Source organism: Caenorhabditis remanei, chromosome II (assembly GCF_010183535.1).
Source record: "Caenorhabditis remanei strain PX506 chromosome II, whole genome shotgun sequence".
Classification (NCBI taxonomy): Eukaryota; Metazoa; Nematoda; class Chromadorea; order Rhabditida; family Rhabditidae; genus Caenorhabditis; species Caenorhabditis remanei.
In genome coordinates, this window is record NC_071329.1 from 504,137 (window position 1) to 530,993 (window position 26,857).

Here is a 26,857-nt window from a genome sequence, read left to right on the forward strand (position 1 = left end):
CAGCAATCTAAATGTTGCGTCTGAGGTGAGTGGGTTATTTTGGGTTTGCAATGGATCTATGAAATAGATCGAGCCCAGCTAGAATTTCTGTCGGACTAAAACAGGAGGTGGAATCCATATTCCCAGTATTGGTTTTGCTGATTTTAAAAATCTGTGCACTGTCTCCCAGCCTCCAAAAAGAACTCTAAGGAAATGTTCGATCTACTCTCGCAAAACTAATTTTTTGAGAAAATTGCAGGTCTTACACTGTATTACTTTAGTTTTAGCGCAAAGCTCGAAAGAAAATTTCAGTTTTATTATAGAAATATTCTGAGGGCATTCTCCACCCATTCATTGCAAAAAATCCTGGTTTCAGATATTATTTCAAGTCAAAACGTCAAATTTTTCATTTTTGATTTCGTAAATAAATTCCATCATTTTAAATACTCCTCAACATTATCACATTTGGCTCATTAGTTTCCCAGAAATCGAATAAATTTCGAAAATTTTGTGATTTTTTCGGAAACTATTGAGTCAAATGTAAAAACGCTGACAGATATTTTATTTATTTTATTTATTTATTTCAAGGGATAAAAGACCATAAGATACAATTTACGAAACCAAAAATGAAAATTTTTGCATTGAATGGATGAATAATGCGCTCAGAATCATTCTAAAAATGAAAAAAATGAAATTCTTCGTGTTTTGGCACTATTACCCGGCTCGCGGGCCGTAAACAAATATTAATCCGGTTTATAATAGGTAACGGACACACAACTCGCCCAGATCTACATTTTGGTATATTTTTTAGCTCGTAAAATTCAGTTTGAAGCGAGTTACGCGCCGGTCCGTGTCGGCCCGGTTTTCAAGAATGAAAATGTTCACGTGAAGACCGCCTACTTTGGAAAACAAAAAAGTATCAATTCATCTCCTACTCATTCCCATCACTTTCCATTTAAAAAAATGAGTTCCAAAACCTTCATCGAAGTCGATTTAAAAGCAGAGCAAGCCCGAATCGATTCGATACAAGCAAAATTTCTAGAAGTCGGCACGGAGGAGGATGAGCTCAAGTATCAGACTATTATCCAATCATGCAGGTATGTACAGAACTGTTTAAAACGTTATCAACTTTGGCCGCTTTCAGTTGAAATTGTTCAACTTTGAGAGTGTGTCATGGTATAACTGATTGTCCCATCAAGTAGATTTTTAATGTATCAAACAGGTCAAAAGTAGAGGTTCATTTTTGTAGTTGACAATTGTTTTTCTGTTTGGGCACTCCTTAGAGAGTTAAGGTCATTTTAATAGAACAGCTCAAAAAATCACTGTATTTTGCACTGAAATTACACTATTTGAAGGAGAAATCACTTTGTCGATATGTTACTCTTTAGGGAGTGTCCGTACAAAAAAGTTGTCAACTACAAAAAGGAAGCTCTATTTTTGATCTGTATAGTTCATACAAAATTTTCTTTGTGGGTCAGTCAGGCATACCGTAACATCCTCTCAATTTTAGACAATTTCAACTGGAAAAGGTCAAAGTTTCTATCTTTTTGCACGGTATGAGAACCGGTTTCCAGAGAATTCAACACAACATTCCATGACGACGAGTTCCCTCTCACAGATGAGAGTATCGGGAAGCAGTTGAATAAGAATATTCAGGAACAACTGAAGCAAGTGAAGACGCTTGACTATCTTCCACCGCATATGAGACAACCGATGATGGAATTTGTCAATAATGCTATAAAAATTCAATGGGCACGTGCGGAATACGATAGCTTTTGGTTCGACTACAACCATTTCCATGTCTATCAGAATTCCTATGGAAACTGTGGTCTCGTTGCGTCGTTATCTGCAATTTCAGCACATAACAGTCTCATTAAGTTCTTGTTCCGCGACTTTGAGATCAGTCCGTACGGGGTTTATCAAGTGAAGTTATGTCTAGATGGAGAGTGGAAGATTATAGTGATTGATGATTATATCCCTTCTCTAGGTCAAGTTTTCAACACTACTGGCTGCTATGCAGGTGTGGACAATGATATGGTGAGCAGCTGTACGATAGAGCGCATTTACAGTACCGGCAAAAAATAAATCATGTTGTGCCTTTTTCAGTTGAAAATGTCCAACTTAGAGGGTGTGTCATGGTAGAACTAACTGTCCCACAAAATAACTTTCTATGCGATCAAACAGAACAAAGGTAGAGCATCATTTTTGTCGTTATTAACTTTTCTGTACGGACACTCCCTAGAGAGTTACGTATCGACAAAGTAATTTCTCCATTCTCTAGTGCAAAATAGAGTGATTTTTGAGCTGTCCACTTAAAATGGCCATAACTCTCTGGGAAGTGTTCGTACAGAAAAGTTGATAACTACATAAACAGAGCTCTACTTTTGATCAGTTTGACCCATAAAATGTACTTTGTGGGACAGTTAGTTTTACCATGACACACTTTCAAAGTTGGGCATTTTCAACTGAAAAGGGCAAAATGTGATATCATTTTTACTACACCTTCCTTACCAAAATGCTTCAGATTTGGGCGTCTCTTATCGAGAAGGCACTTGCTAAGCTCCATGGAAGTTACGATATTCAGGATGGTTTCTGTGATAAGTTGGCACTGACTGTACTCACTGGAATTCCAGCAATCCATTTGATAATCAAGACTTTTTCAAATAAGCGGGATGAGTTGTGGGAAATATTGAAGGATGCAAGTGCCAAGAAGTTTCCGATGGTCTGTGCGAATAAGGTTACGGGAGAAATTGATAGGAAGGATCGTCGACCTGATATCCTAACCAAGCCCCATTTCCGCCATGCCTTCACAATCATGACTTGCTTCGAATTTGGCTCGAATCGTGTCCTCAAAATCCGTAATCCGTGGGGACACAACGGAGAGTACACTTTTAATGGGAAATGGACTACTCCGGATGGCTCATGGGAGATTTATAAGAATGACACGGAGAATTGCGGGTATTGGGAGATGATTGGCTCGTTTTGGATTGATTTCGATGAGTTGTTCACCTATTTTTTTGATGGTGAGTTTCGAAACGTCCCGAGATCATATAATCTGGATGGTTTCAGTGAGTATAAGCCGCTATCGTGATTGCTGGAGTGAGATTCGTTTAAATATGGCTATCGGCGGGTTGTATGATGATTCGCAAAAGTGAGTCTCCGTTTTAGAACTGTTACAAATTGAAATCAGTTCTAACCATACTTGTCAACCGGGCCGGCACGCAAATTGCTTCAAATTGAGTTTTATGAGCGGAAAATAAACCAAAATGTAGATCTCAGCGAGTTCTATGGCTATAAGCCATTGTTAATAAACCGTGAGTCGGGCTAGAATGCTTTTTTGGTCATTTTCACGTTTTTTACACTTTAACCCAGCCCTCGGTACATCAACGACTAGCAATCCGGTCCGTAGTAAGTTAAGTCAATAGAACTCGCTGAAATCTACATTTTCGAATATTTTTCAGTTCATAATATTGCGTTTTGAACGAGTTACGCCTAGTCCCGATTGATAGGTTTGGCTTTGACATTTTTCAGTTCTGAATAATGTTCTGAAATGAAAACGTTGCAGAATGATCAAAATCAGTGTCTCCGAAGAGTGTGATGTCTGCGTGAGCGCCGTCAAACCTAAGTATCATAAGCAACGGGTAAGCTAGCAAGAAAATTTTCGAACCCAATCATCTTCAAACATGTTACAGTACCACACATGGATCTCAATTCACCGCTCGGACCCATCAAACCCGGAGAAAATCCTCCAAGTCATGCTATGTGAACCAATTGACAGAATCTCAGAAGACGTTCACTTGCCACCTGGAGACTATATTATGATTGTCTCGAATTTCTACGAATCATCTAAGAAAGAAGAACGAGTTGTTGCTATCCACTCGTCGAGAGCCGTCACTGCACAGTTTTGTACCTGGAATCCGAATGTTTTAGTCAATGTCTATCAGAATGTAGTGGCAGAGAAGGGAGAAGAGATTCCAAACAAAAAAGAAGAAGGTGCCAGTATCAAAAAGTATTCAAGTGACACTTTTGTTATAGTAATGGCTGAAAATTGCACAGATGACAAATACCTCCATGTGGAGTAAGTTTTGCTCTAAAGGTTACCATCCCTATGACTACTTTTCATTATTTTTCAGCACCCGCTGCTCAAAAGTTGAAAAAAGTTGGTTGTCAAGAGGAGATGTATTCAATCATCACTATGAAGATGTGATTCCCCCAAAATCTCGACAGATTCTGATATTGATGTATCGTTACAAATGGATCGATCAAAAGGGCTTCCCGATGAAGATCAGCTATTATTTATCGAATAGAAAGAAGAAATTTTGGAGATTGTATACAGTAGAACATTTCCCAAGTATTGCTCCAACTGATTACGTTCATCAGACGGTTTTGATGAATTAGATGAGAAAAATAGAATAAATGTTGTTTTGGTTTACATTTTGTCTATAAAAAAAACAAAAAAGTGTTCCGACCACGGCAGGATTCGAACCTACAATCTTCTGCTCCGTAGGCAGACGCGTTATCCATTGCGCCACGCGGCCACATTTTGTTGGAGGGTTCAACGCCCAATAAAAACTTGCGCTCTCTTCCTCTCTTTGAAGGCAGCTGTTGCGTTTGCAATTGATAATAGCTGCTGGCGGTAGCTATTTCACCTCGTAGATAAAACAGAACGAATCGTTTTTATTTCAATCTATTTTAGCAATCTGATGAATATAATCAGTCGGGCGAAGACTCGGAATATGGGAAGCTCGATTCAACATCCCCAGCACTGTAACGTTTTCATCCGATAGGTAATAATCAATAGCCATCGGGAATCCTTTTTGCGTGGAATACTCATTACGACACATTGTTATGAGTATCTGTCGAGATCTCGGAGGAATCACATCTCCATAGTTATGATTATATACATCTCCTCTTGATAACCAGCTCGTTTTTACTTTGGAGCAAAAGGTGCTGAAATAATTTCAGAGTTATTAAACGAGAAGGCTTCCCCAGAAAAGAACCGGCCGGATAAGACCTGGTACAGATCAGAATAAAATAGGCATGAGAAATTGTCATGTACGTTTCAATTTGATAGTCATGATCAGGACCGTTCTAATTTGGGTGGTTATCATCATACTTGCAACCCGGGTCGACACGGGCCAGTGCATAACTCGCTTAAATCGGAATACTATGAGCTGAAAAATATACCAAAACGTAGAACTCTCTGAGATCTACATTTTGGTATATTTTTCAGCTCATAATATTGAGTTTGAAGCTAGTCACGTTTCGGCCCAGTTTGCAAGTATTGACAGGACTCACTGAACATGTAGATACTTATCATCTGTATAATTTTCAGCCATTACCATCACAAAATTGTCTCCTAAATACTTTTTGATACTGACATCACGTTCTCTTTGTTCCAAAGTCTCTTTTCCCTTCTCTCCCATTATTCTCTGATAGACGTCAACCAATACTTCTGGGCTCCAACTTTCCAGTTTTGCACTGATTGGTATGGAAGAGTGTATAACAACATTCCGTTCATCTTTTTTGAATGACTCGAAAAAGTTCGAAACATAAATCATGTAATCTCCAGGAGGTAGGGAAATGTCTTCTGATGATTCATATATCGGCTCACAAAACATTATTTCTTCTGGTACACAAGGATTTCTTGAGTTAACTCGATGAATCGAAATCCATGTGTGATACTAAAATGTTTGCGTATTATTGTATACACAAGTAATTGCAAAAACGTACCTGTAGTTTCTGATAACTCGGTTTGAGGGCACTAACACAAATATCGCAGTCTTTGGGTACATTTATTTCAATGACTCTGAAAACATTCTATACTAAGATTATATAGATTTTTCTCACTTCTGTGAACCATCCTCTAATCCCCCAATAGCCATATTCACTCGTAGTTCATCCCACGATGGACGGTATCGGCAAATGTCAAAATGATAAAAGTATTTCAGAAATTCATCGAATCCTATCCAGAACGAGCCTGCGACATTTCCATATGCACGATTTTTTGTATCTTTGGAATCAAGAATTTTGGTGTTCGTGTCATCTGTCCATTTTCCTGTCCATATATTACGTCCCCATGGGTTCCGAACTTTCAGTAATCGATGGGATTTGTATAAGATCACGGACATAATTGTGAATACGTGACGGCTTTTATGAGAAGGTCCTTTTGCTTCCCAACCGTATTTTAAATGAAGCTCTTTTTGTGACCAACATGAACAAACCATCGGATAGTTTTTTATGCTGAAATAAATGTGATGGTTTGCTTCAAGTAGAAAGGATACCTTGATTTCATTAACATTTCCCATAATTGATTGGTCTTCCCTCTGAAATCATTAATTTGAAATGGTTTGACGGGCGCTCCAGTAGTAGTTCTCAATGCTGTGGTTGAATTGAAAAATTCGAGATTAGCATAGCCATTATACAACTTGGCGATAGCTTTTTCAATCAAGGCCGCCCATAACTGAAAACGTTTCCATGAAGAATAAATAACCTGTACACCCAACCTACCAAATTCTGGCCAAACTCTGATTTAGACATTACACCTTTTAGATTTTTCTTAGTTGATGGCATCCAATCATCAATTATAAAATTTTCCCATTCTCCATCAACACATAACTTCACTTGATACACACCATAATCATTAATTTTAAAATCTCGAAAAAGAGACTCAATTAGTCCTTCATGAATGGAAATTGCTGCCAGACTTGCAATTAGTCCACAGTTTCCCAGCCCATTCTGATAGACTCGATAGGGACACGTATTCCATAATTCCCAATTTTGGAAATTGGGTTGCACAAGTTTTAAATTGAATTTCTTTTTTCCTCTTATCAAAACATTATCTCCAAGAACTTCATACTCTCCATCCCAAAATGTTGTATTAGATTTTCTAAAAAAAAACCATTTGTTCGACTGATACCATTTCATGCATAGTTGTCAAGGCCTCAAATTTTTTTGAATTTTTTCGCGAAAAAGTCAAATTTTCGACTATCATTCAGAATTAGAAGAAATTCTGAAAAATAGTCAACAATGGTCACATTTTCGATGAAAAATTGAAAAAATTTCGAAAAAAGGGTCATTTTTAAAGTCGGGCCTTGAAAATTTTCTACCGGCCCGGCCCTAGCCTTCGGGCCTTGCCGGGCCTTCACTACTATGATTTCATGTCACTTACTGGCAATGTTTCAGAGCAGTCTGGTACTTCAACTCATCCTCTTCTAAATCTTCGTGCAGAAACTTCGCTTGAATTGAATCAATCCTATTTTGTTCCGAGTTCTTGTCGAAATCTCCGGTATAGCTCATGGAGTCTAGCAGAAATGATTAAAAAGGAGTTTTTTCTAGAAGGAAATTAATTTTTCTTTGGTTATACAGATAATGTCACGTTTCTAATTCGGAACTTTTGGGAATACAACTGATTTATTGATATTAAAGCAAAAAAATCATCTATTCCATTAACACAGTCTGATGAATATAATCAGTCCGGCGAATACTCGGTATATGGGCGGCTCGATTAGACGTCCCCAGTTTTGTCATTTTTTCGTCAGATAGGTAATAATCAATAGCCATCGGAAATCCTTTTCGCGTAGCAGATTCAAGATGACAAGTGGCTATAAGAATCTGTCGAGATCTTGGAGGAATCACATCTCCATAGTCACGGTTGTTTGAATCCCCTCTTGACCACCAACACATTTTAATTTTAGAGCAGAAGGTTCTGAAAAATTATATAGCTTCGTTTCATAGCGTATTAACATGCCTTACTGTACATGAAGATATCTTTCATCTGTGTAATTTTCAGCCATCATTATCACAAATTTGTCTCCTGAATACTTCTTGATACTGACGTCATCTCTCTGTTTCAGAAGCTCCTCTCCTTTTTCTGCCACTATTCTCTGATAAACTTTTACCAAAACTTGCGGATTCCAGCTACACAGACTGGCATTAATTGGGATGGAAGAGTGGATAACAACATTCCGTTCTTTTTTGCTATAAAAATTTGTTACATAAATCATATATCCTCCAGGAAGAAGGTGAATGTCTTCCGAAGATTCATATATCGGTTCGCAAAATATTATTTGTCCAATTTCATCGTCCTGGTTGATTTCATGAATAGAAACCCATGTGTGATACTGGAAATTGTGATTTCAATGTTAAAACGGCTTATTATTAGGGAAGACCACCAAGTGACCGTGGAGTTATAGGGCGAGGACGTTTGGTAAGATAATGACTTGTCAGTGGTCCAAAGTTTGACCTCGTTTTTCTCAAATACCAGGCCTCGAGGGCAAAAACTGAATATATATATATATATTCGGAACCAGCGTTTTCTCAGCTTTCCAATGGTATAAGTCCGATCCCATAACTCCTCGCTCAGCTTTTTAACGATATAGCTCATGGCCCATAACTCCACGGTCCCCTAGTTAGCATACCTGTATTTTATAACAATTGGGTTTAATGGCACTAACGCAAATATCGCATCCTTCAGGTACTATTATTTTAATCCCTCTATAAAATTACTTTTGACAACGTCTCTACGGAACATCCGGCCCTTACTTTTGTGAGTCATCCCACAGTCCCCCAACAGGCATGCTCAATCGTATCTGACTCCATGATTCACGGTATCGACAGATCTCCACTGAAATAATCGGTAATAATCAGTAACCATGACGTCAAATTCACCAACCGCTATCAAAGTATTTCAGAAACTCATCGAATCCTATCCAGAATGAGCCGCTGATCTCTCCATATGCACGATTTTTTGTATCTTTTGAATCAAGAATCTTTGTATTCGTTTCATCAGTCCATTTGCCTGTCCATATATTATACCCCCATGGGTTCCGAAGTTTCAGCAATCGATGGGATTTATATAAAATCACTGACAGAACTGTAAACACATGCGCATACTTATGAGAAAATGGTTTCGCTGTACGTCCGTATTTTCGTAATATTTCTCCCTTCGATAAGCATGAACAAACTATCGGATAGTTTTTTGAGCTATAAAATGAAACATTTTTAAACGATCATTGTTTCAAATAACAGTTTTACCTAGATATCAGCAATATTTCCCATAGTTTCTCAGTTTTTTCTCTAAAATCTTTGAATTGTAGTGAGGTTACAGGTGCTCCAGTAATCATTCTCAATGCTGCCGCTGAACAAAAGGCGTAAATATTTTTGTAACCATTGAACACTTTGGCGATAGCTTTTTCAATCAACGCAGCCCATATCTGAAAACATTTTTCTCAAGAATAAATAGCCTGTATCATCTGTTCATGAACTTGTGTTCATGAATCGATTATTCACATGGCTTACCAAATTCTTGCCCAGTCTTGATGCAGACTTCACACCTCTTAGGCTTCCATTGGTTAACGGTATCCAATCATCAATGATTATATTCTTCCATTCTCCATCTATACACAACTTCACTTGGTATGCACCATAATCGTTAATTTTAAAGTCTCGAAAAAGAAACTCAATTATACATTTATGAATGGAAATTGCTGCCAGACTTGCAATAAGTCCACAGTTTCCCAGACCATTCTGATAGACTCGATAGGGACATGTATCATTCCATAGCTCCCATTTGGACCGAGTACATATTTTAGTTGTTCTGTGTTGTGATTTGATTTCTTTCACCACATAAGAAATTGGTCGTGCCCACGTGGCTGTTTGATTCGGATTGAATTTTGAGACAAGAAATTGCATTTTGTGGGACCTCAGAATCTGAAAAATGAGATTTCTGTAACTTCACGTTTTACGTTTCTTGCCTGCATCAGTTTTAAATCGATTGTTTCTTTTCCGTTTCTCAAAACATGTTTTCCAAGATTTTCATATGTATGTGCAAACTCTCCATCATGAAACGGTGTATTAAATTTTCTGAAATCTCAATTGTTTGGCTGACAACATTTCATGGCACTCACTCGCAATAGGCCAGAATAGTCTGGTACTTCAACTCATCTTCTTCTGAATCTCCATGTAGAAATTTCGCTTGTAATGAATCAACTCTTTTTTGTTCTAACTCTTTGTCAAAATCTTCGGTCTTCATGGAGTCTAGTAGAAATGATTGAGAAGGAGTGTTTTTCTAGAAGAAAAGTTATTTTTCTTCAAGTATACAGGTAAGGTCAAGTTTTTGAATTTGAGTGTTTTATACTTTTTAAAATGTAGTGCATGTTTATGCACGTACATGATTTTCGAATCAACGGCATAGTTTCATTCTTGAAAAAAACCTCCGTAGTCTTCTGTGATGTGCCCCCTGCTTAAACTCTTCAGTCCCCCGACTTGCCCTTTCTCTCGATCATTTTTTGTTTCCTGTCGAGTGAGACAGAGAGAGATGGCTCAAATTCCTTTGTCTTTTCTTTTTTCTCTACCCATCAAACATTTTACATCGACTCGGGGAGTGCGCGAAGAAAAAAAATGGGTGAGCGCAAACACAGCTCTTCTTCTCTCTGACCATCTCCTCTGACCGGTTCAGGTGTCTTCTCTCTCGAGACTTTAAGGGAGAAAGATTAGGAATGAGAGATGATGAGCATACAATATGATATGGCATCTCCGAGGGGGGAGGTAGACTCTATCATTTCATTTCCGGCAGATTATTTTTTAAGGCTCTCCTGCTCAGTCTCAGCTCTATTATCAATACCGGTGCCGATGCACCCCCTCACCCGAATCAAATAGAGACAAACAATCCGGAAGTGAGGAGGGGATGGAAAAGTTTCAAGAGAGAGTAGAATATCAAAGGAGTGGCAACTGATCCGTATAGTTTGTACTTTGGCCGGCCAGGAACTTGAGCAAGTGATAAGGAGTGTGATAAAACACTGTTGTTAGAGGAAAAGAACTAGCTGTGTTAAGGAATTTAGAATTCCCTAAACTTTTAATGCAGATCATACAAAATTTAATGTAGCTTAGAAGAAAAACTACAATTATCGGGGTTGAGCAAGCCCAGTTTTACTATGACAGTACCAAACACAGCGTACCGTTGCCCCTTTATAATAGAACGGTCCCTTATACCAAACTTGGAAACCGGGCTGAAAGCTCGCTTCAAATTGAGTCTTATGACCTGAAAAATATACCAAAATATAGATCTCGACGAGGTCTCTATCCGTGACCTACTACGGGCCAGCGAAAATATATTTTTCAACCATTTTCGCGTTTTTCACACTTTCTCCTGGCCCGCACTACATTAACGACTAGTCATCCAGCCCGTAGTGGCTAAAGCCGAGATCTACATTTTGGTATATTTTTGAGCGCATAGGATTGTGTTTGAAGCGAGTTACGTGCCGGCCCGGTTTGCAAGTATGATTTTTACTATGGCAGTACCAAACACAGCGTACCGTTAGCCTTTTAATGGAACGGTCCCTTATACTACATGGTCCTCACAAGATAGTGCGGTCTCCTCTGCATTACAGTACAGCACATTCAGTGAAAAGTGTGACGGGAACTATATAATGTTGCAAACTTTCTCCAAATCTGAAATTATGTTTATCCTTGCATTCCTGAAACGGAGACAAACTTTTTTCATGAACCTTTTTAATTTACCAATAGGGAATTTGATGAAACATTGGACACATATATTTTCGGATATACTCAATTAAATGGTTGTTTCTTATATTAAGAAACTCTGAGGGATGGCGAGTCTTGAATTTCCAGAAATTTCAGACCGAGATTTCTAACCGTTGAGAGAGAAGAACTCTGCAAATTCTGACAACGCGATTTCATTAATCATATTTGACATATCTGAAAGCATATGTGTGATAAGTTTCATCAAATTTTTAATCGGCATATTATGAAAAACTGTCCCTGCTGAGTCTGGAGCCTGCATCAGTTCTAACAATACGCAGTTTTAAAATCCTAACAAAGTTTAGTCCATTACAACTTGAACAGACCGTATCTAGATATTTTTCTGAAAAATTTATCGTTTAGCAGCATTGAAAAAAATATCTTAGTTTCTTGTGCCTCACCATTAAAACGTTAGCTACTTTGTACTTTATAAGTACGTCACTCTAAAATCCCCCCTCCCTCACTTGTTGAGCCTGATGAACACCATCTTTGTCCCTCCCTGTCCTTCCAACAAATAAGACCAATTCCGGAAAATATGGCAAAAAAGTTTCTTGAGTGTGCTCTTTCTCTCTTCTAAAGAACAGAGTATAATAATGGGCATAGGGTGCACCACCGTGTCAACGTATTACGCGTCTCGGCGCATTTCCTCCGAAGTTTTTTTGTCACCGATCCGGTTATTGCCAATCAAAGAAAAAAGAAATGTGAGGCAGGATGTAGGAACATCTGAGGAAAGTACACGTGTTACTACAAATTCTGACATCAAACATCATCTGTGTTTCGCTGATCAAATTGTTCCGCGCGAACTATTGACCTGGTTTGTTGAACTTGGTCGTCGAATCAGGAATCCGTTGGAATGCGGCATGGAGCATTGCTAAGGATGAGCAAGAGACTAGATACTTTTTTATATAATTAAGAGTCTCATTTTAGCTTTGTTTTGAAGTGGTCCACTTGGAACTGATTGTGAGATTAGAAATTAAAAATGTTTAATTCAAAAAAAGAAGTTTATTTGCTCGTAGTGATTGAAATATAGTTTTTACCGTTGTGTAAGTTTTTAACACGGCCGTTCTAGGCACAAGGAAAAAGCTTACCGCAAAATACTGTCTACACTGGTCTCTAGTAATTTAGTGACTATAACAAATACCAAAACAAAAAATGGTAACTCATAATGAAGATCTTGACATGCTGTATCTCCCATAAGTTTTGACTTTTTTGAAACCGAACTCAAAATCCTCACGTTTTCAACTTTCCAGTCATCCGGGCAGTTTGAACACACAGACATACACTATTTAGGCAAGAAACTTTCGGATGTGTCTGTCAGCGTGTCCAAATTTGATTGGAATGGAAATCGGCAGACGTGAGGATTATGAATCTTTTTTCAGATTTTTGAAATAGTAAAAATTGATAGATTTACAACAATTTTATATCTGAAAAATGGTTTTTTTTGTGAAAATTGTTGTGAATCGATTAATTCTCACATTTTTTCAAAACCTGAAGCCGAATTCAGAATTTGACCCAGCAAGATTACACGACCACATTCAATTTTCCAATAAAAAATGCTTCTCCCCACCACGAACTGACCAAACAAAAAGTGTCCAACTTTCTGGCAACTCAAGTACTTGAAAAGCGCGTGTTTATTGACATAGTGATTCTTTTGATTTGGTCACTTTTATTGACAGATTAACTAGTTGCCACTATTCCTTTTTGTTCATGTTCATTTCCACGTCACGCAATGTTTAGGCCAAGTGGACCAGTCGTTTACAGGAGTCAGTTATGGATGATGATGAGTCATCATGACATGTCAAACGTCATTTCTTAGAAAAAAAGAGGATTAATTTTGTTTCAGGCAAGAACTTCCGATTAGCAAATAGAAAATTGGCAGGGCAGACATGGGGCAAAAAACGAGTGTTCACTTTTTGATCTTCGTTTCGTTTGGAAACGATAATTCGTCATGGACACGTCATGAGCTGAAAGTGACGTACATGTGGTTTTGGTATTAAATGAAGTTTTCAGGAGGATGGATCTTACTAACTGGGGTAACTGGGGTACGAAAAATTGCAGATATATCAACTCACTGAAAATCGACAGAACAGAGGAATCAGATAATGGTTAACATAGATATATTGCGACACAATATATTTTTTAAAACCCATTAGAATAAATTGCTTTTGACAGCCATTTCAGAGTTGCATATGAATATTCAGTACCGGTCAAAGATTGTAAACTTTGGCCGTTTTCAGTTGAAAATGTCCAACTTTGAGAGTGTTTCATGGTAATTCTGATTGTTCCATCAAGTAGGTTTTTAATGGATCATACAGATAAAAAGTAGAGCTTCAGTTTTGTAGTTGACAACTTTTTTGTACGGTCACTCTCTTAAGAGTTATAATCATTTTTAAACGACAGCTCGAAAATCGCTCTATTTTGCACTGAAAGTAGTCGATTTGAGAGAGAAATAACTTTGTCGATACGTAACTTGCTAGGGAATGTCCGTACAAAAAAGTTGTTAACTACAAAATAAAGATCTACACTTCATCTGCATGATTTAATAAAAATTCTTTCCCTGGAAAGATTTCCCCTGGAAAGACCAAAATTAAATGTCTAATTTCACGGTACTGCAATAGAACAACCCCAAAATTCCTTATTCCAAAAAAGTTGTAAAATAGGCTCTCCAAAATCCTCGAAAACCGTTCCAAGGTTCAAGAGGGAAGAAAAGCGACAAGAACATGTGTTGTTGTTTTTTTCCACTCGACACAAAAAGATGCGCATCTTTTTATAGCCATCGTTTTGACCCGATATATACTCGAAAAGATAAGAAATTGCGCAACTTGAACTAGCGAAGAAGAAGAACAAGAGAGAAATAATCAGAGAAAGGGAATGAGCAGCTGCTATTCTTAGATTCGTATTTCGAACGGGGACAGAGAGAGGAGACAAGCCGACCCGAAAAAGGGCAACTTGTGCAAGGGGGAAGAAGATGAAAAGATGTTGAGCAGAAAACATTTCAGGAATCCGACAAAAAGCATGCTTAAGTTATCTAGGTTTTTGCATAAAACCTTAAAAACTACTGTACCATGGGTTACTGTACTTTTCGTCATGACCCTGAAGTCTATTCGGAAGTATAAGAAGAGTTTTAGGTCCTGGCTCAAGTCTCGCCCCAATTATTAGCAAGAAGTTCGGCCAGAGACTCAATCATTATCTTATGAACATTTTTCCAACTGAAAATTTGTAATTTTTTCGGTGTTTTGATGGCAATTACAAAAATACACTGACCAAGGTACAGTGACAAAGATAAACTGACCACGTTGCTCTACCGAAATCCACGAAAAGTTGTGTACGGTATATCGGTGAAGCGCAGGTGTAAGAACTGTGCTGAGCTAATAACTACAGTAACGTGATTCTGTGGAACAGGAGCATATACGGTTTGGGTCTCACCACGAATTCTAGAATCCTAAAGAATGGTCTTATCAGAAAAACTACAATGTCTACTGTAGTTTTAGTAGCTTCCGGAAGGTGACGAAGGCACCCACCGCCACGTTGTAACAAATTTCGCAAGGAGATGGTTTCCGGCTATGAAAATTTTACGGTCGCGTGGAAAAATGCGTTTCGTAATTTTTGAAAAAGCGAGGAGCTATGTCTGTTTTTTCTCATTGACACCTGCGTCTCTTCCTCTCCCACACTATTTCCATCCCCTCACTGATATCCCGATTGTCTCCTATCTCCAGGGAGGGTGCATTGAAGAGCACCTTCTCCAATTCAAGGAGTTGTTTCGAACGCAAGAGCTCTCTCTCTCTCCCTCTTTTCCATCTCTCTCTCTCTCTCTCTACGGGCGGCTCCGTTGCCGCATGGGGCGGAGCCAAATGCCGCGCGCGCGCCCCCTTAGAGCACCCGATATAAAAGGTACGCGGTGGCATTTGGCAAGAATACAGAGCCTTCGAGTTCTAGTCTCTTCTACCCTTCCACTCATACATTTCCCAAATGGCAGCCCGCAGAGCAGCATCGATTCTTCTTGTCGCCGTCCTGGCACTTTCCAGCACCTTTGTCTACGCTGACGAAGAGACTGCCAAGGTATTTTTTTTTCTTTTTTTCTTTGTGATTATGATGTTCCTCTCTTATCTTTTACATATACCATTTTCTTAGTTTCTTACGAATTATCTTCCCCTTTAGTACAACTTTTATTGAAATTGAAATTGAGCAAACAGTCCATTAGGGAAGGCGGATGTGTGCGCCGTGGGTCTGGACTAGTTTTAACCGTACTTGGCTATCTTTACAGCTGAATACCTTTAAGCCTAAGACACCAATGTCATTTAAGCCTAAGCCTAAAGAGCTACGCCTGAAAAAATTATTAAGCCTGAGGCATTAAGATTAAGCGGGATGGCTTAGGGTACCTTAGGCCTAAGAAACCATTTCTAAAGTTTAGCCTAACATTCCAATCTCAATTAATCCTAAGCCTAAAGATCTAAGCCTGAAGAATTAAGCCTAAGGAATTCATTAAGCCTAAGTCTAGACGGCTCCTTGATATTTTCCTTCTTTCCCACCACTAATAAACTTCAAGTGGTCATTTTGAAGAGCGCGAGAGGTCAGCTGTGTCTCTCCCACTTTCTTCTTTCATTTTCGGCGATAAAAACAGGAAAAATGATAGTGTAAACACCGCGCATGAAGATTTTCGGGAGCACACACTCTCGCTCCCGCACAGAACTCTCCGCTCTCTGTATACACAGTCTTAAGACACCCCTCTCCCGAATAGCCACCCCAATAGCCCAACAAACAAATGGGGAAAATAAGCCAAAATAACTGCAGAACGAGACCGGATTGGCGTTGTCGCGTGCCAAGCGTCAGTGTTGTTCATCATCGTCCAACTCATGCTGCGGTAATAACAACAACGTGCAATGCATCCCAATTTGTCTGCAACAATGCCAAAACTCGTGCCAATCTGTGCAATGCGTGCAACAGTGTCAGCCAGCGTGTAACCAACAGTGCGGCGGTGGAAACCAGGTCATCCTTCTCCCACAAACCAGCTCATGCAACCAGTGCCAACAACAATGCATCAGCTCGTGCGCCACCCCAATCTGCGCCCAATCGTGCAACAACCAGTGCTCCAGCTCGTGCGGCAACTCCTCCCCACAAATTGTCGTTCTCCAACCACAACAGAACCAATGCGGATCGTGCCAATCGTCCTGCCAACAGACATGCCCAACATGCAACTGCCAATCGGCTTGCGCTCCAGCCTGCGGAGGAAACAACAACAATCAGCAAATCATCGTTGTTCAACAGGACAACTCATGCTCATCCAACTGCAACAACCAATGCTCCAGCTCATGCTCCACACCAATCTGCATTCAGTCCTGCCAATCCTCCTGCCAACAGGCTTGCCAGCCAACTTGCCAGCCACAATGCATGCCATCATGCTCGTCTAGCTGCACTTCCAACCAGGCGCCAATTGTGATCGTCGCCCAGCAAGGAGACTCCTGCTCCAACTCGTGCTCCAACCAGTGCCAGTCCGCGTGCCCAACTCCAATCTGCGTCCAACAGTGTAACTCGCAATGCCAGAACCAATGCTCCAACTCGTGCTCCGGAAACAGCTGCAACCAACAACAGGTAACAATTTTCAGATAGTCCAAGACACCCTAACATCTACAAAATCCTTCCAGGTCATCGTCCTCCAACAACAAGACAACTGCCAGAACCAATGCCAATCCTCATGCATGAACACCTGCCAATCGTCGGCCACCGTTCTCCAATGCCAGCCAATCTGCCAACAGACATGCCAGAACACATGCCAACAGGCCGCCCAGATTGTCGTCCCATGCCAATCGACATCTTCCGGATGTGGATGCTCCTCCGGATACTCCCAATGCGGAGGATCATGCTGCCGTCGCCGTTAAGCGGTGACTTCTCAGTTTTTTGGTTACTTTTCTCTCTATTTCTCTCCGAGTGATCCATGTAATTGGATGTGTGACCCCCTTTTCTTATCCGTATCCGCGTTTTTTATGCGACACAACTCCCTCTTCTTTCTTCTTTTCCATTTCACTTCTCACATAACTTTTGAATGACATTGTCTGTAAATAAGTGGTAGCAATGTGAGGTGTCTCCTAATTATTATTTTTTTGATTATTTCATTGTCTTGATGTTTTGACAATAAATTATTCTAATTTAAACATGGTTTTTTTCGGGTTGGCGCAGTTTCAGAAGACACCTCAAAACTGGGAGGTTTCAAAACCGGTCGAACTTGAATAGAATTCCGAAACGAGCGCTCCTCATATATTGCCGACCACTCGACCAGAAATGTGTTCGGTTGGCGCAGTCGGTAGACGTCTCGTTTTTGGAAAATATTTTCCCAAGTTCGATTCCTCATGCTGTTTTTCCTTTTTTTTTTCTTTATAGATTTTTGTTCCCAGAAATGAAAGTTAGGGTTTCACATAGAAAAAAAAAATTTAGGTGATTTTTTAGATTTTTGTTCCAAGATCCCATCATAGGGAATTTTTTTTGAAATGCCAAAAACCCATTTTTTCAAGGTGAAACCCTACCATTCATTTCTAGGAACACGAATCTATAAAGAAAAAAAAAAGAAAACGGAATGAAGAATCGAACCTGGGTGAAAATTTTCCAAAAACGAGCCGTCTACCGACTGCGCCAATCGAACACGTTTTGAGTCGAGTGCTCGGGAATATATGAGGAGGAGAAGTTTCGAAAAATGGACAAAAGTCTACAGAGCCCTGGGACACTTTGAAACCAGACGTTTCGAAACTGGGAGGACGCTTCATAACCGTACATCTCGGAACTCAACATTTTCTGCATTGCACCTTGGTTACGAAACGTTCCACTGACATCAAAAGTGTTTTTAAAAAAGTAAATAAATTAATTTAAACAATGTTTTATAAGTAAACGTGAACTATTTACCCTGAACACGAATTTTCAAAACTTTTGATTCGGAAAAAAATCTGATAAGAGATCAATACCAATTCTCGAGAACCTCTTGTGGTAAGTCTCTCCCCGGCAACACAGCAGTGCGAGGCGTAAGGTCCGCAACGAAAAGATTTGAATTTTTCCGAGTCGCGTTGCGTGCGCGTCGCGGTTTATATTGAAAGATACGATAAATAGTTTTTTTTAGCACCGTGCCAACCGTTGTGCGACGGAGCGCATCTCCGCCACCTTACACCTCGCACAGCTGTGTGGCAATCAACCGGCACGCTGCCCAACCGCACAAATTTGAAATTTCTAGGTAATCCACCATGGCAGATGGGGGATACGAAGTGATGGGCCCGGCGCACGGTCCGCTCGCGCCGGCACCTGTCGGACCACCGGTTCCTAAGGGACAAAAAATTACTGTAGCGCCGCCGAGTGCTCCGCCGCTGCCGCCAACCATCATAAATCCGAAACGATCGGAGAAGGAGGCGGACTCGACGTTGATGAGCTCGTTGGATCCGAAGACATCGCGGACGAGTGTGTTGAGTTCGACAATGGGCGATACGGTGAGAGTCGTAACTTTTCGTGGCGGGACCGAAGAGTTATAAAATGGATATTTTCGGAATCAGCGCGTTGAGAGCTTTCAGAAAAGTATAATCATGACTTAGTTTGGAAAAAGTTGGGTCCCGCCACGAAATGCTACAGTAATCTACAGTAATACGGGATTTTCGCGTCGAGACCTAAAATAAACAGAATCTTGACGCGCTGATCACAAATATATAAGTTTCATTCGATTCCGTGCCCCATTTCGGCCTACTTTGAGAATTATGGGTCTCGCCACGAAAATCGTGGTGTAACTTCTCGTGGCGGGACCCAAGAGCTATAAAATTTATACATTCGTGATCAGCTCGTGAAGAGCTCTCAGAAAAGTATAATCATGATTATAATCCGTTCACTTTGGGTCTCAGCGCGAAAACACCGTATTACTGTAGATTACTGTAGCATTTCGTGGCGGGACCCAACTTCGCCCAAACTACGTCATGATTATACTTTTATGAAAGCTCTCAACGTGCTGATTCCGATTTTGTTCATAAATTCACAAAATCTTAAATTTTTGAAAAGTTACGCCTCAATTTCCAAAAAAATACATTTTTTTGAAATTTCAGAGTCGCCTAGAAAGTGTCGACAGCGGTGCCGTCGCAGTGACTCAACGTCCATCGTCCCTCGACATTGCTTGCTTCTCCACAGTCATCTTCATCACAATTCTCGTCATCTCCACCGCCATCCCAGTCATTTTGACCGGTACCGGCTCGGCGGATATCGAGTATTTCAAGACGAAACTATCTCAACTGGAAACCGATGATTATGGCTGAAAAGGCAGGATTGTGGCGATATAAAGTGAAAAACGGAAATGTCAAATTTTATAATTCTCTTTTTTTGTAAATATGAAGAGAGAGAATAAAGTGAATATAATGGTATTTTTAACGGGGAAGAGATGGGTAATCGGGGATAATTTTTTCAAAAAAAAAGAAGGTATTCACAATTTTCTAAAATTCAGCGTATTTTACATAAGAATGGTGAGGAAAATGAAAGAAATTTAGTTGGTTTGAAGATTGTGCACAGTCGACGAGTGGAGAGGTAGCGCCGGCTCTTTGAACACCAATTTCTCCATTTTTTGCTCCAAAATTTGCTCCGTTTCCTCCTCGTCTTCATCCTCACAAATTGGTCCAAGAGCTGGCTTCTTCGGCACTTCGACTGGTTTTCTGCTGGCTAAAAGTGAGCCGAGTTGCTCTTGAATCGACTCGACCGACTTCCAATCGGTGGGGGAGAGTGATGAGGTGGTGGTGGCGAGTTCTTGGATGATTCTGGAAGAAATAGTGTAAAATCACTGAAAATTCGGACCAAAAAAATGAAAATTTGGGCATAGCTTCCGCCTACGCGTGACTAAACGCGCTCTATTGATAATCGATGTGAAAATTCCGGGATTCACACAGAATTTTCAAATCAGATTATCAATAGAGCGCATTTGTCACAGAAGTTCTGGAATGAAATAGCAGTTTAGCATAGTTGCACAGCTGGGTCTCGTCACGAATGTCCAGGGTACCGTAACTTTTCGTGGTGGGACCCAAGCGCTATAAAATTTATATATTGGGGATCAGCGCGTCGAGAGCCTTCAGGAAAGTATAATCATGACTATATTCTGCTCACTTTGGGTCTCGACACGAAAATAGCGTATTACTGTAGATTACTGTGGCATTTCGTGGCGGGATCCAACTTCTTCCAAACTACGTATTGTTTATACTTTTATGAAAGCTCTCAACGTGCTGATTCCGATTTTGTTCTTAAATTCACAAAATTTTCAATTTTGAAAAGTTACGCCACAATTTCCAAGAAAAAAATTATTTCGCGGGGAAACGAAAATTATGGGTTTTGGATCATTCTTAACGTCAGAAAATTCAAAAATGTCTGAAAATGGTCAGTAATCTGTTTACGACAGATTTTCATGGTTTAGGAGTCAAAATTTTCCAAATTTCAGCAGAAAAACGTAAAAAATGGCCAATTTTCTAATCGAAACCAAAAATGATTTCAAAATCTCTAAAATTAGCCTAAATTGCTCAAAACTGATCAGAGTATCTGAAAACAGCCAGTTTTCGGAAATCCAGTTTAAAATCCGAAAAATGATTAAAAATCTGTCAAAAAACTTCTGAAAACACAATTCCCGTCGAAAAAATGTCTTAAAATCCCGAAAATTCGGCTAAAAATAACCAAAAAGTCAAAAATTCCACTTTTTTTTTTTCGATTTTCCACAGAAACGCCCTCACTTCTGAAGCGTGGCGATCTTCTTCTGAATACACTTCTCATCATTCTCCTTGTCCATCGAAGTCACCGTCTTTGACTCATCCATCGTCAAATCCACATCAAAATCGATCCGACGACGTGGATTCGCTGGAATTGGTGTCGCCGCGTAGCCATGGGCTTTCTGGAACTTTAAGAGAGGGTTTTGGGTGAAATTTGATGATTTTTTATGGGAAAAAACTGAAAATCACTAGAAAACTGAAAATTCGGGCATAGCTTCCGCCTACGCGTGGCTAAACGCGCTCTATTGATAATCCGAGTGAAAATTCCGGGATTTACACAGAATTTTCACATCAGATTATCATTAGAGCGCATTTGCCCCAGAAGTTTTTGAAATTTAGCTAGAAAACTCCAATTTTAGCTAGAAAATCGAAAATTTGGGCATAGCTTCCGCCTACGCGTGGCTAAACGCGCTCTACTGATAATCTAGTGAAAAATCCGTGATTTACACAGAATTTTCACATCAGATTATCATTAGAGCGCATTTGCCACAGAAGTTTTTAAAATTGGGGCCTAGAGAATTTCAACAAGGAAGATGTAACTAAAGAGGTCACTGTAGGGTGATGACTCTTTGGATGGCGCAGGTGGTTCAGTGGTATTTGGAATAAGCTTCCTAATGGGCGATCACAGCAGTGCGGGATGGAAAGTCGCTCCGTCGCACAACGGTTGGCACGGTGCCAAAGAAGACTATTTGTCGTTGCTCTCAATATAAAACGCGACGCGCACGCAACGCGACTCGGAAAACGCCTCGCACTGTAGTGAAAATCGGTATGTCTGTCTGTCTATCCGGATGTCCTCTACCCACCTTCCTCGCCGCCCGAATCGTCGTCGGCGACATCAGAATCGACGATGATGACGTGGCATTTCCAGCACTGACGTCATCTGAAACGTTCTCCTTCTTCTCATCAGACTCCGCCCCTTTCGTCGGCGTCTCCTCTTTGAATCGCACTCTCTGCGATTTCATCGGATCCATCGTCGCTCCGCCGCCCTTTTTCGCCGGTGTCGCCGCCTCGATTCGCTCTTTCAGAAATCCTTCCACCTGGAATTTGGGAATTCGGGAGAGTCGGGGGCGCCTTTGACGCATTTTTGGCGTGTCTTTGACGCATTTTAAGGCTAAATTCGCTTGAATGGCGCGCCTTTGACGCGTATTTCGAGGAAAAACGTGCCGTCTGGCGCGGCTTCGACGCGTCGCTTACCTCTGATCTCTGTGATTCACTGGCCGAGAAAATGTTGATTCCGAGTGGGAAAAGCGATTCGCGTGGCTCATTTACAGCGATAGAGGCTCTCTGGAAATGGAAAAATTGGGGAATTTTTCGATTTTTTGAGTAAAAAATGGGGGTTTCGGCATTATTTGAGTGAAAAATTCGATATCTCATCGACTTTTGACATTTTTCATTCAAAAACAGGTATTTTGAGTGATTTTCTGCAGAAATAATCGGTTTTTCAGACGAAAAATCCGGTATTTCGATGTTTCACCCAGAAAACCTATCAACTTCTCTTCGATGCTTTCTGGAAACAGACAAATAATGATTTTTCGGGATTTTTTTTAGATTTCAGCGGTAAAATATTCATTTTTCTCTATTTTTGAGCTGTTTTTAACGGTTTTTTACTCAAAAACTATCAATTTCTCTCCGATACTTATTGGAAATGGAATTTGAGCGAAAAAATCATCATTCATCACGAAAATAATGAAATTCTGAGTATTTTTAAGCTAAAAGACTTAATTTTTCGGTTTTTTCAGCTGTTTTTTCACGATTTTTCATCGGTAATCCATCAATTTTTCTCCAATTCTCTCTTACAAATCTAGCCAGCTGCGAAATGGAAAAATTGAGATTTTTGGCATTTTTAGTGGAAAAAGCATCATTTTTCAAGTAAAATTACGATTTTTGAGCATTTTAAGCTCAAAGACCTATTTTCCGATTTACAGCGATAGAGGCTCTCTGGAAATGGAAAAATAGCGGGATTTTTCGTGATTTTTCATGATTTCAGCGGCAAAATCATCATTTTATAGCCAAAATTATGAGATTTTTATCATTTTTGCTCAATTTTTAAGCTAGAAAATCCGATTTTGAGCTGTTTTTAAACAGGTTTTCATCTGAAATTTTTATAATTTCATCATTTTCGCTGAAAAATGACGATTTTAGGGAATTTTCGGGATTTCAGCGGAAAAATCTTTATTTTTCACTAAAAATGATGATTTTTTCACCATTTCTTCTTAATTTTGAGCAATTTCAAGCTAGAAAACTCAATTTCTAGCTGTTTTTAACGGTTTTTCACCCAAAAATCCATCAATTTTCTTCGATTCTTTCTTACAAATCTAGCCAGCTGCGAAATGGAAAAATCATCATTTTTCACTTAAAATTATGAATTTTTGAGCATTTTCAAGCTCAAAGACCTATTTTTCGGCTTTTCTCAGCTGTTTTTCACGATTTTTTCGCCCAAAATCCATCAATTTCCCTTACAAATCTAGCCGGCTGCATTAGCTGCGCCCTCCCTCCTCCAATAGTGTTCCGTGGCCGAGCCGTCCCAAATAAAGACGGTCTTCCCGCCGATGACAAATAATTCGTTTGATTTCTCGCCGGAATCACCACATTTCCCGATTCTATCATCGCCATCGACGACTGATCCACACGGAATTCATCGTCGAATTCGTCGACTTTTCTCTGGAAACTTGACGTCTTCTGAATCCGACGTGGCACATCTGGAGGTTTCGGACGGGCGGCTCCGAGAAGCGGTGCCATTGAGACACGTGGCTCCGGTCTAGCTGATGGCGGTGGGCGGGTGCTATAAGTCTGTCGGGATTCGATGAGTCGACGACGCAATTCCTCTTTTGTCAGCGATTTTCGCTTATTTGCTGGGCGCATTTTATCTTTTTTTTGGCTGAAAATAAACGTTTTGCTGGAAAAATTCTTAAAATACTCTTAAAATTCCGAAAAACTCGAGAAAAAACATAAAAATTGGAAAAACAAATTCAAAAAGCAAAGTTTCGCGGTCACCGAAACCTCAAGTTCAATGGGGCGCGATTGCTGACACCCCGAAAAAATCATCAAAAATCACAAAAATTAATGAATTTTATCGCTGAAAATCCATAATTTATGATATAAAACAAGTTGAGGTCATGGGGGAGGAAACAATAAATACCCATACAAATAAAATTTTTGTGCAAACGAACAAAAAACCCATAAAATTAGAAACACATTAAAAAACTATTAAAAAAATTAAATTGGCAGAGAAAAATACAGGGAGAAAGAGAAAAAGTGGGCAATTAAAGAGCAGAAAATTATTATGGCGGAGAATTAAAGCGTCGGCATTTTCAGCATTTTCCACGTCGACAGTTTTCGTCCCTCGGTGAGCTTGGGAGCCATTTTGATGAGGCCCGTTTCGACGATTTCTGGAAATGGGAAATTTCTGATTTTCGATGGAAAATAGGTGATTTTCAGCTAAAAATAAGGATTTTAATCCATTTTTTAGGCGAAAATCGAGAAATTCGATCAAATTTACCGAGTTTGGCAACAAAATTGCGGTGTTCCTCTGATCGGGTGACGTCGAAACAGCAGGTTCCGAGTGATCGGGCGTCTGCATCAGAGATGTCTCCTTTCTCGAGACACAGTTGGTAACAGAGAGCGGACATCTGGAAATGTGGAGATGATTCGGGATTTTATCAGTGGGGGGAATGGGGGTTTTGGTCTGCTAGCTCCACTACAAACTACAAATCAGAGAGAGAGAGAGCTAGCAGACCGAAATCGAAGTTTTACCGTATTTTTCCACTTTTAAAAAGGTTTTTTATTAGTAAACTTGATAATATTCACTGCTGATTGCAATTAGTGAACAAATTTTTAGAAAAATCGACAAAGAAAGTGCAAAAAGTGACTGAATGTCGTTTTTGGTCTGCTAACTTAATGTAGTTTGTAGTTGAGCTAGCAGGCCAAAAATTCCGAATTTTTCATAGTTTTTACGCTGAAACACCTCAATTTTTCCAATTTTCGACAAAAACGGTGAAAAATTGAAGTGCCATTTTCAGCTATTTCAGTCATTCTTTGAGCCATTTTTCGCGATTTTCAACCATTGTCAAAATATGTTAAAATTTCAAAACTTTTCCAAAATTTTCTCATTTCAAGAGACTAAATGTCGCAATTTGTCGGTTTCGAAACGTCCTGAAGCTCTATAATATCCCTGGAGAAGATGAGGAGCTCTCACCGTGCGAAACTGATAACTTTTTTGAGAGTTTTCGATCCAAAAACCACGAAAATCGTAGTTTCTGACAATTTCTAACCAAAAAATGACGATTTTCAGCCATTTTTTCCAGCTATTTCGAAGAAAATGCATCATCTCTAATAATCTGAGTCTTTGAAAGAGCCAAGGAGGCCCTAATGGCAAAAATGATGTCTTTTTAAGAGTTTTTGATTCAAAAAACGGTAAAAATAGACAATTTCGAACCAAAAATCACTATTTTCAGTCATTCTTCAGCTATTTTCATGATCTCTTACCATCTGATAAAGTGTCATTCGTGCAACAATAAGTCTCAATTTCGGCAAAACTGCTCCAATCATAAACGTCTTGAACATCTCCGAAAAGTGATCATTCACTCGTTTCAACTCTTCCAGAACCTTCAAAAACGGAAACTGATCGCCAAAACATCTCAAGAATAATCCCTCGAGATTCGGTGGAATATCTTTCCGTCTGGGAATTCGTTGTTTCGACGTCATCGACACAAGTCTCGCGATAGCCCAGAAGCATTGTCCGATGTCACAAAGATATGAGAGTCGCCAGCGTTGATCGGCTTTTCCGCGGTATTCCTCTGCGTATTTTATGAGTTCTTTCGCCGATTCACGGAATTTTTGAATGATTGAATTCTGATCGTTCGACATGTTTCCAGTGACGTGTTGCAACTCTTCGAAGATCGATGAGATGGTCTCACGGATTCGGGTATCGTAGGTACTTTGATGGATGGCACCGGACCGGGATTTCAGCTTTTTCTGGAAATTTTGAAGTGATAATGAGTAGAAAACACGATTTTCAGCTAAAAATATCGATTTTAACCCAAAAATTGCTGATTTTCAGCCAAAAAATGCCAATTTCCGAGCAAAAAATGTCGATTTTTAGCCAGAAAATGTCGATTTTCATACAAAAAATGTCGATTCTCAGCCAAGAATTGTCGATTTTCAGTCAAAAAAAGACGATTTTAAGCCAAAAAAGACGATTTTTAGTCCAAAACTGTTGATTTTCAGTCTAAAAATACGATTTTCAGCCAAAAAATTACCCAAAAATCGCCAAATTTCCCCCTCAAACCCACCATATTCTCATCCAAAAAGTACTTCTTCTGATATTTTGCATATCTCAGAATTCCAATCAGTGACGAGTTACATGAAATACAAGTCAATTTCTTGTTCTGTTCTTTGAGAGATTTCACATGCTCATCGAGTAATTCCACTGGGAAAATGTGATGACATTTGGGAATCATGATGAGACGGTGGACACGTGCAGCCGCTTTATCGTTGACACATTTCAGGTATTCCGCGCGTTGGCACGTGCCACAGATGGCTGAAAATTTGAAGGTTTTGGACCGAGATTTTCTCTCACTAGG

The 26,857-nt window shown here is 39.7% G+C and overlaps 6 protein-coding genes across 6 annotated transcripts; 3 read left to right on the forward strand and 3 right to left on the reverse strand.

The window, feature by feature from the left end:
• Positions 1-942: 942 nt before the first annotated feature.
• GCK72_003717 (uncharacterized protein) lies at positions 943-4,377 on the forward strand (the record flags this gene model as incomplete). The annotated part of the gene is made up of 7 exons (XM_003097232.2): positions 943-1,076; positions 1,554-2,016; positions 2,504-3,002; positions 3,049-3,130; positions 3,545-3,620; positions 3,672-4,057; positions 4,113-4,377. 7 exons carry the CDS (start codon positions 943-945, stop codon positions 4,375-4,377), a joined length of 1,905 nt encoding a protein of 634 aa, XP_003097280.2.
• A 284-nt stretch (positions 4,378-4,661) lies between these two features.
• GCK72_003718 (uncharacterized protein) lies at positions 4,662-7,278 on the reverse strand (the record flags this gene model as incomplete). The annotated part of the gene is made up of 6 exons (XM_053724211.1): positions 4,662-4,929; positions 5,278-5,663; positions 5,713-5,788; positions 6,264-6,442; positions 6,490-6,868; positions 7,151-7,278. 6 exons carry the CDS (start codon positions 7,276-7,278, stop codon positions 4,662-4,664), a joined length of 1,416 nt encoding a protein of 471 aa, XP_053588405.1.
• A 141-nt stretch (positions 7,279-7,419) lies between these two features.
• GCK72_003719 (uncharacterized protein) lies at positions 7,420-9,672 on the reverse strand (the record flags this gene model as incomplete). The annotated part of the gene is made up of 7 exons (XM_003097251.2): positions 7,420-7,687; positions 7,735-8,102; positions 8,400-8,475; positions 8,524-8,605; positions 8,654-8,964; positions 9,016-9,194; positions 9,280-9,672. 7 exons carry the CDS (start codon positions 9,670-9,672, stop codon positions 7,420-7,422), a joined length of 1,677 nt encoding a protein of 558 aa, XP_003097299.2.
• Positions 9,673-15,489: 5,817 nt separating this feature from the next.
• Positions 15,490-17,396, forward strand: GCK72_003720 (uncharacterized protein; the record flags this gene model as incomplete). Its single annotated transcript, XM_003097228.2, has 3 exons — positions 15,490-15,579; positions 16,312-17,109; positions 17,163-17,396. The coding sequence occupies 3 exons, from the start codon at positions 15,490-15,492 to the stop codon at positions 17,394-17,396; spliced, it is 1,122 nt and encodes a 373-aa protein (XP_003097276.1).
• Positions 17,397-18,743: 1,347 nt separating this feature from the next.
• Positions 18,744-19,790, forward strand: GCK72_003721 (uncharacterized protein; the record flags this gene model as incomplete). The annotated part of the gene is made up of 2 exons (XM_003097218.2): positions 18,744-18,983; positions 19,584-19,790. The coding sequence occupies 2 exons, from the start codon at positions 18,744-18,746 to the stop codon at positions 19,788-19,790; spliced, it is 447 nt and encodes a 148-aa protein (XP_003097266.2).
• A 224-nt stretch (positions 19,791-20,014) lies between these two features.
• GCK72_003722 (uncharacterized protein) lies at positions 20,015-24,137 on the reverse strand (the record flags this gene model as incomplete). The annotated part of the gene is made up of 5 exons (XM_003097234.2): positions 20,015-20,282; positions 21,240-21,397; positions 22,079-22,312; positions 22,470-22,559; positions 23,736-24,137. The coding sequence occupies 5 exons, from the start codon at positions 24,135-24,137 to the stop codon at positions 20,015-20,017; spliced, it is 1,152 nt and encodes a 383-aa protein (XP_003097282.2).
• Between the last annotated feature and the right edge of the window lie 2,720 nt (positions 24,138-26,857).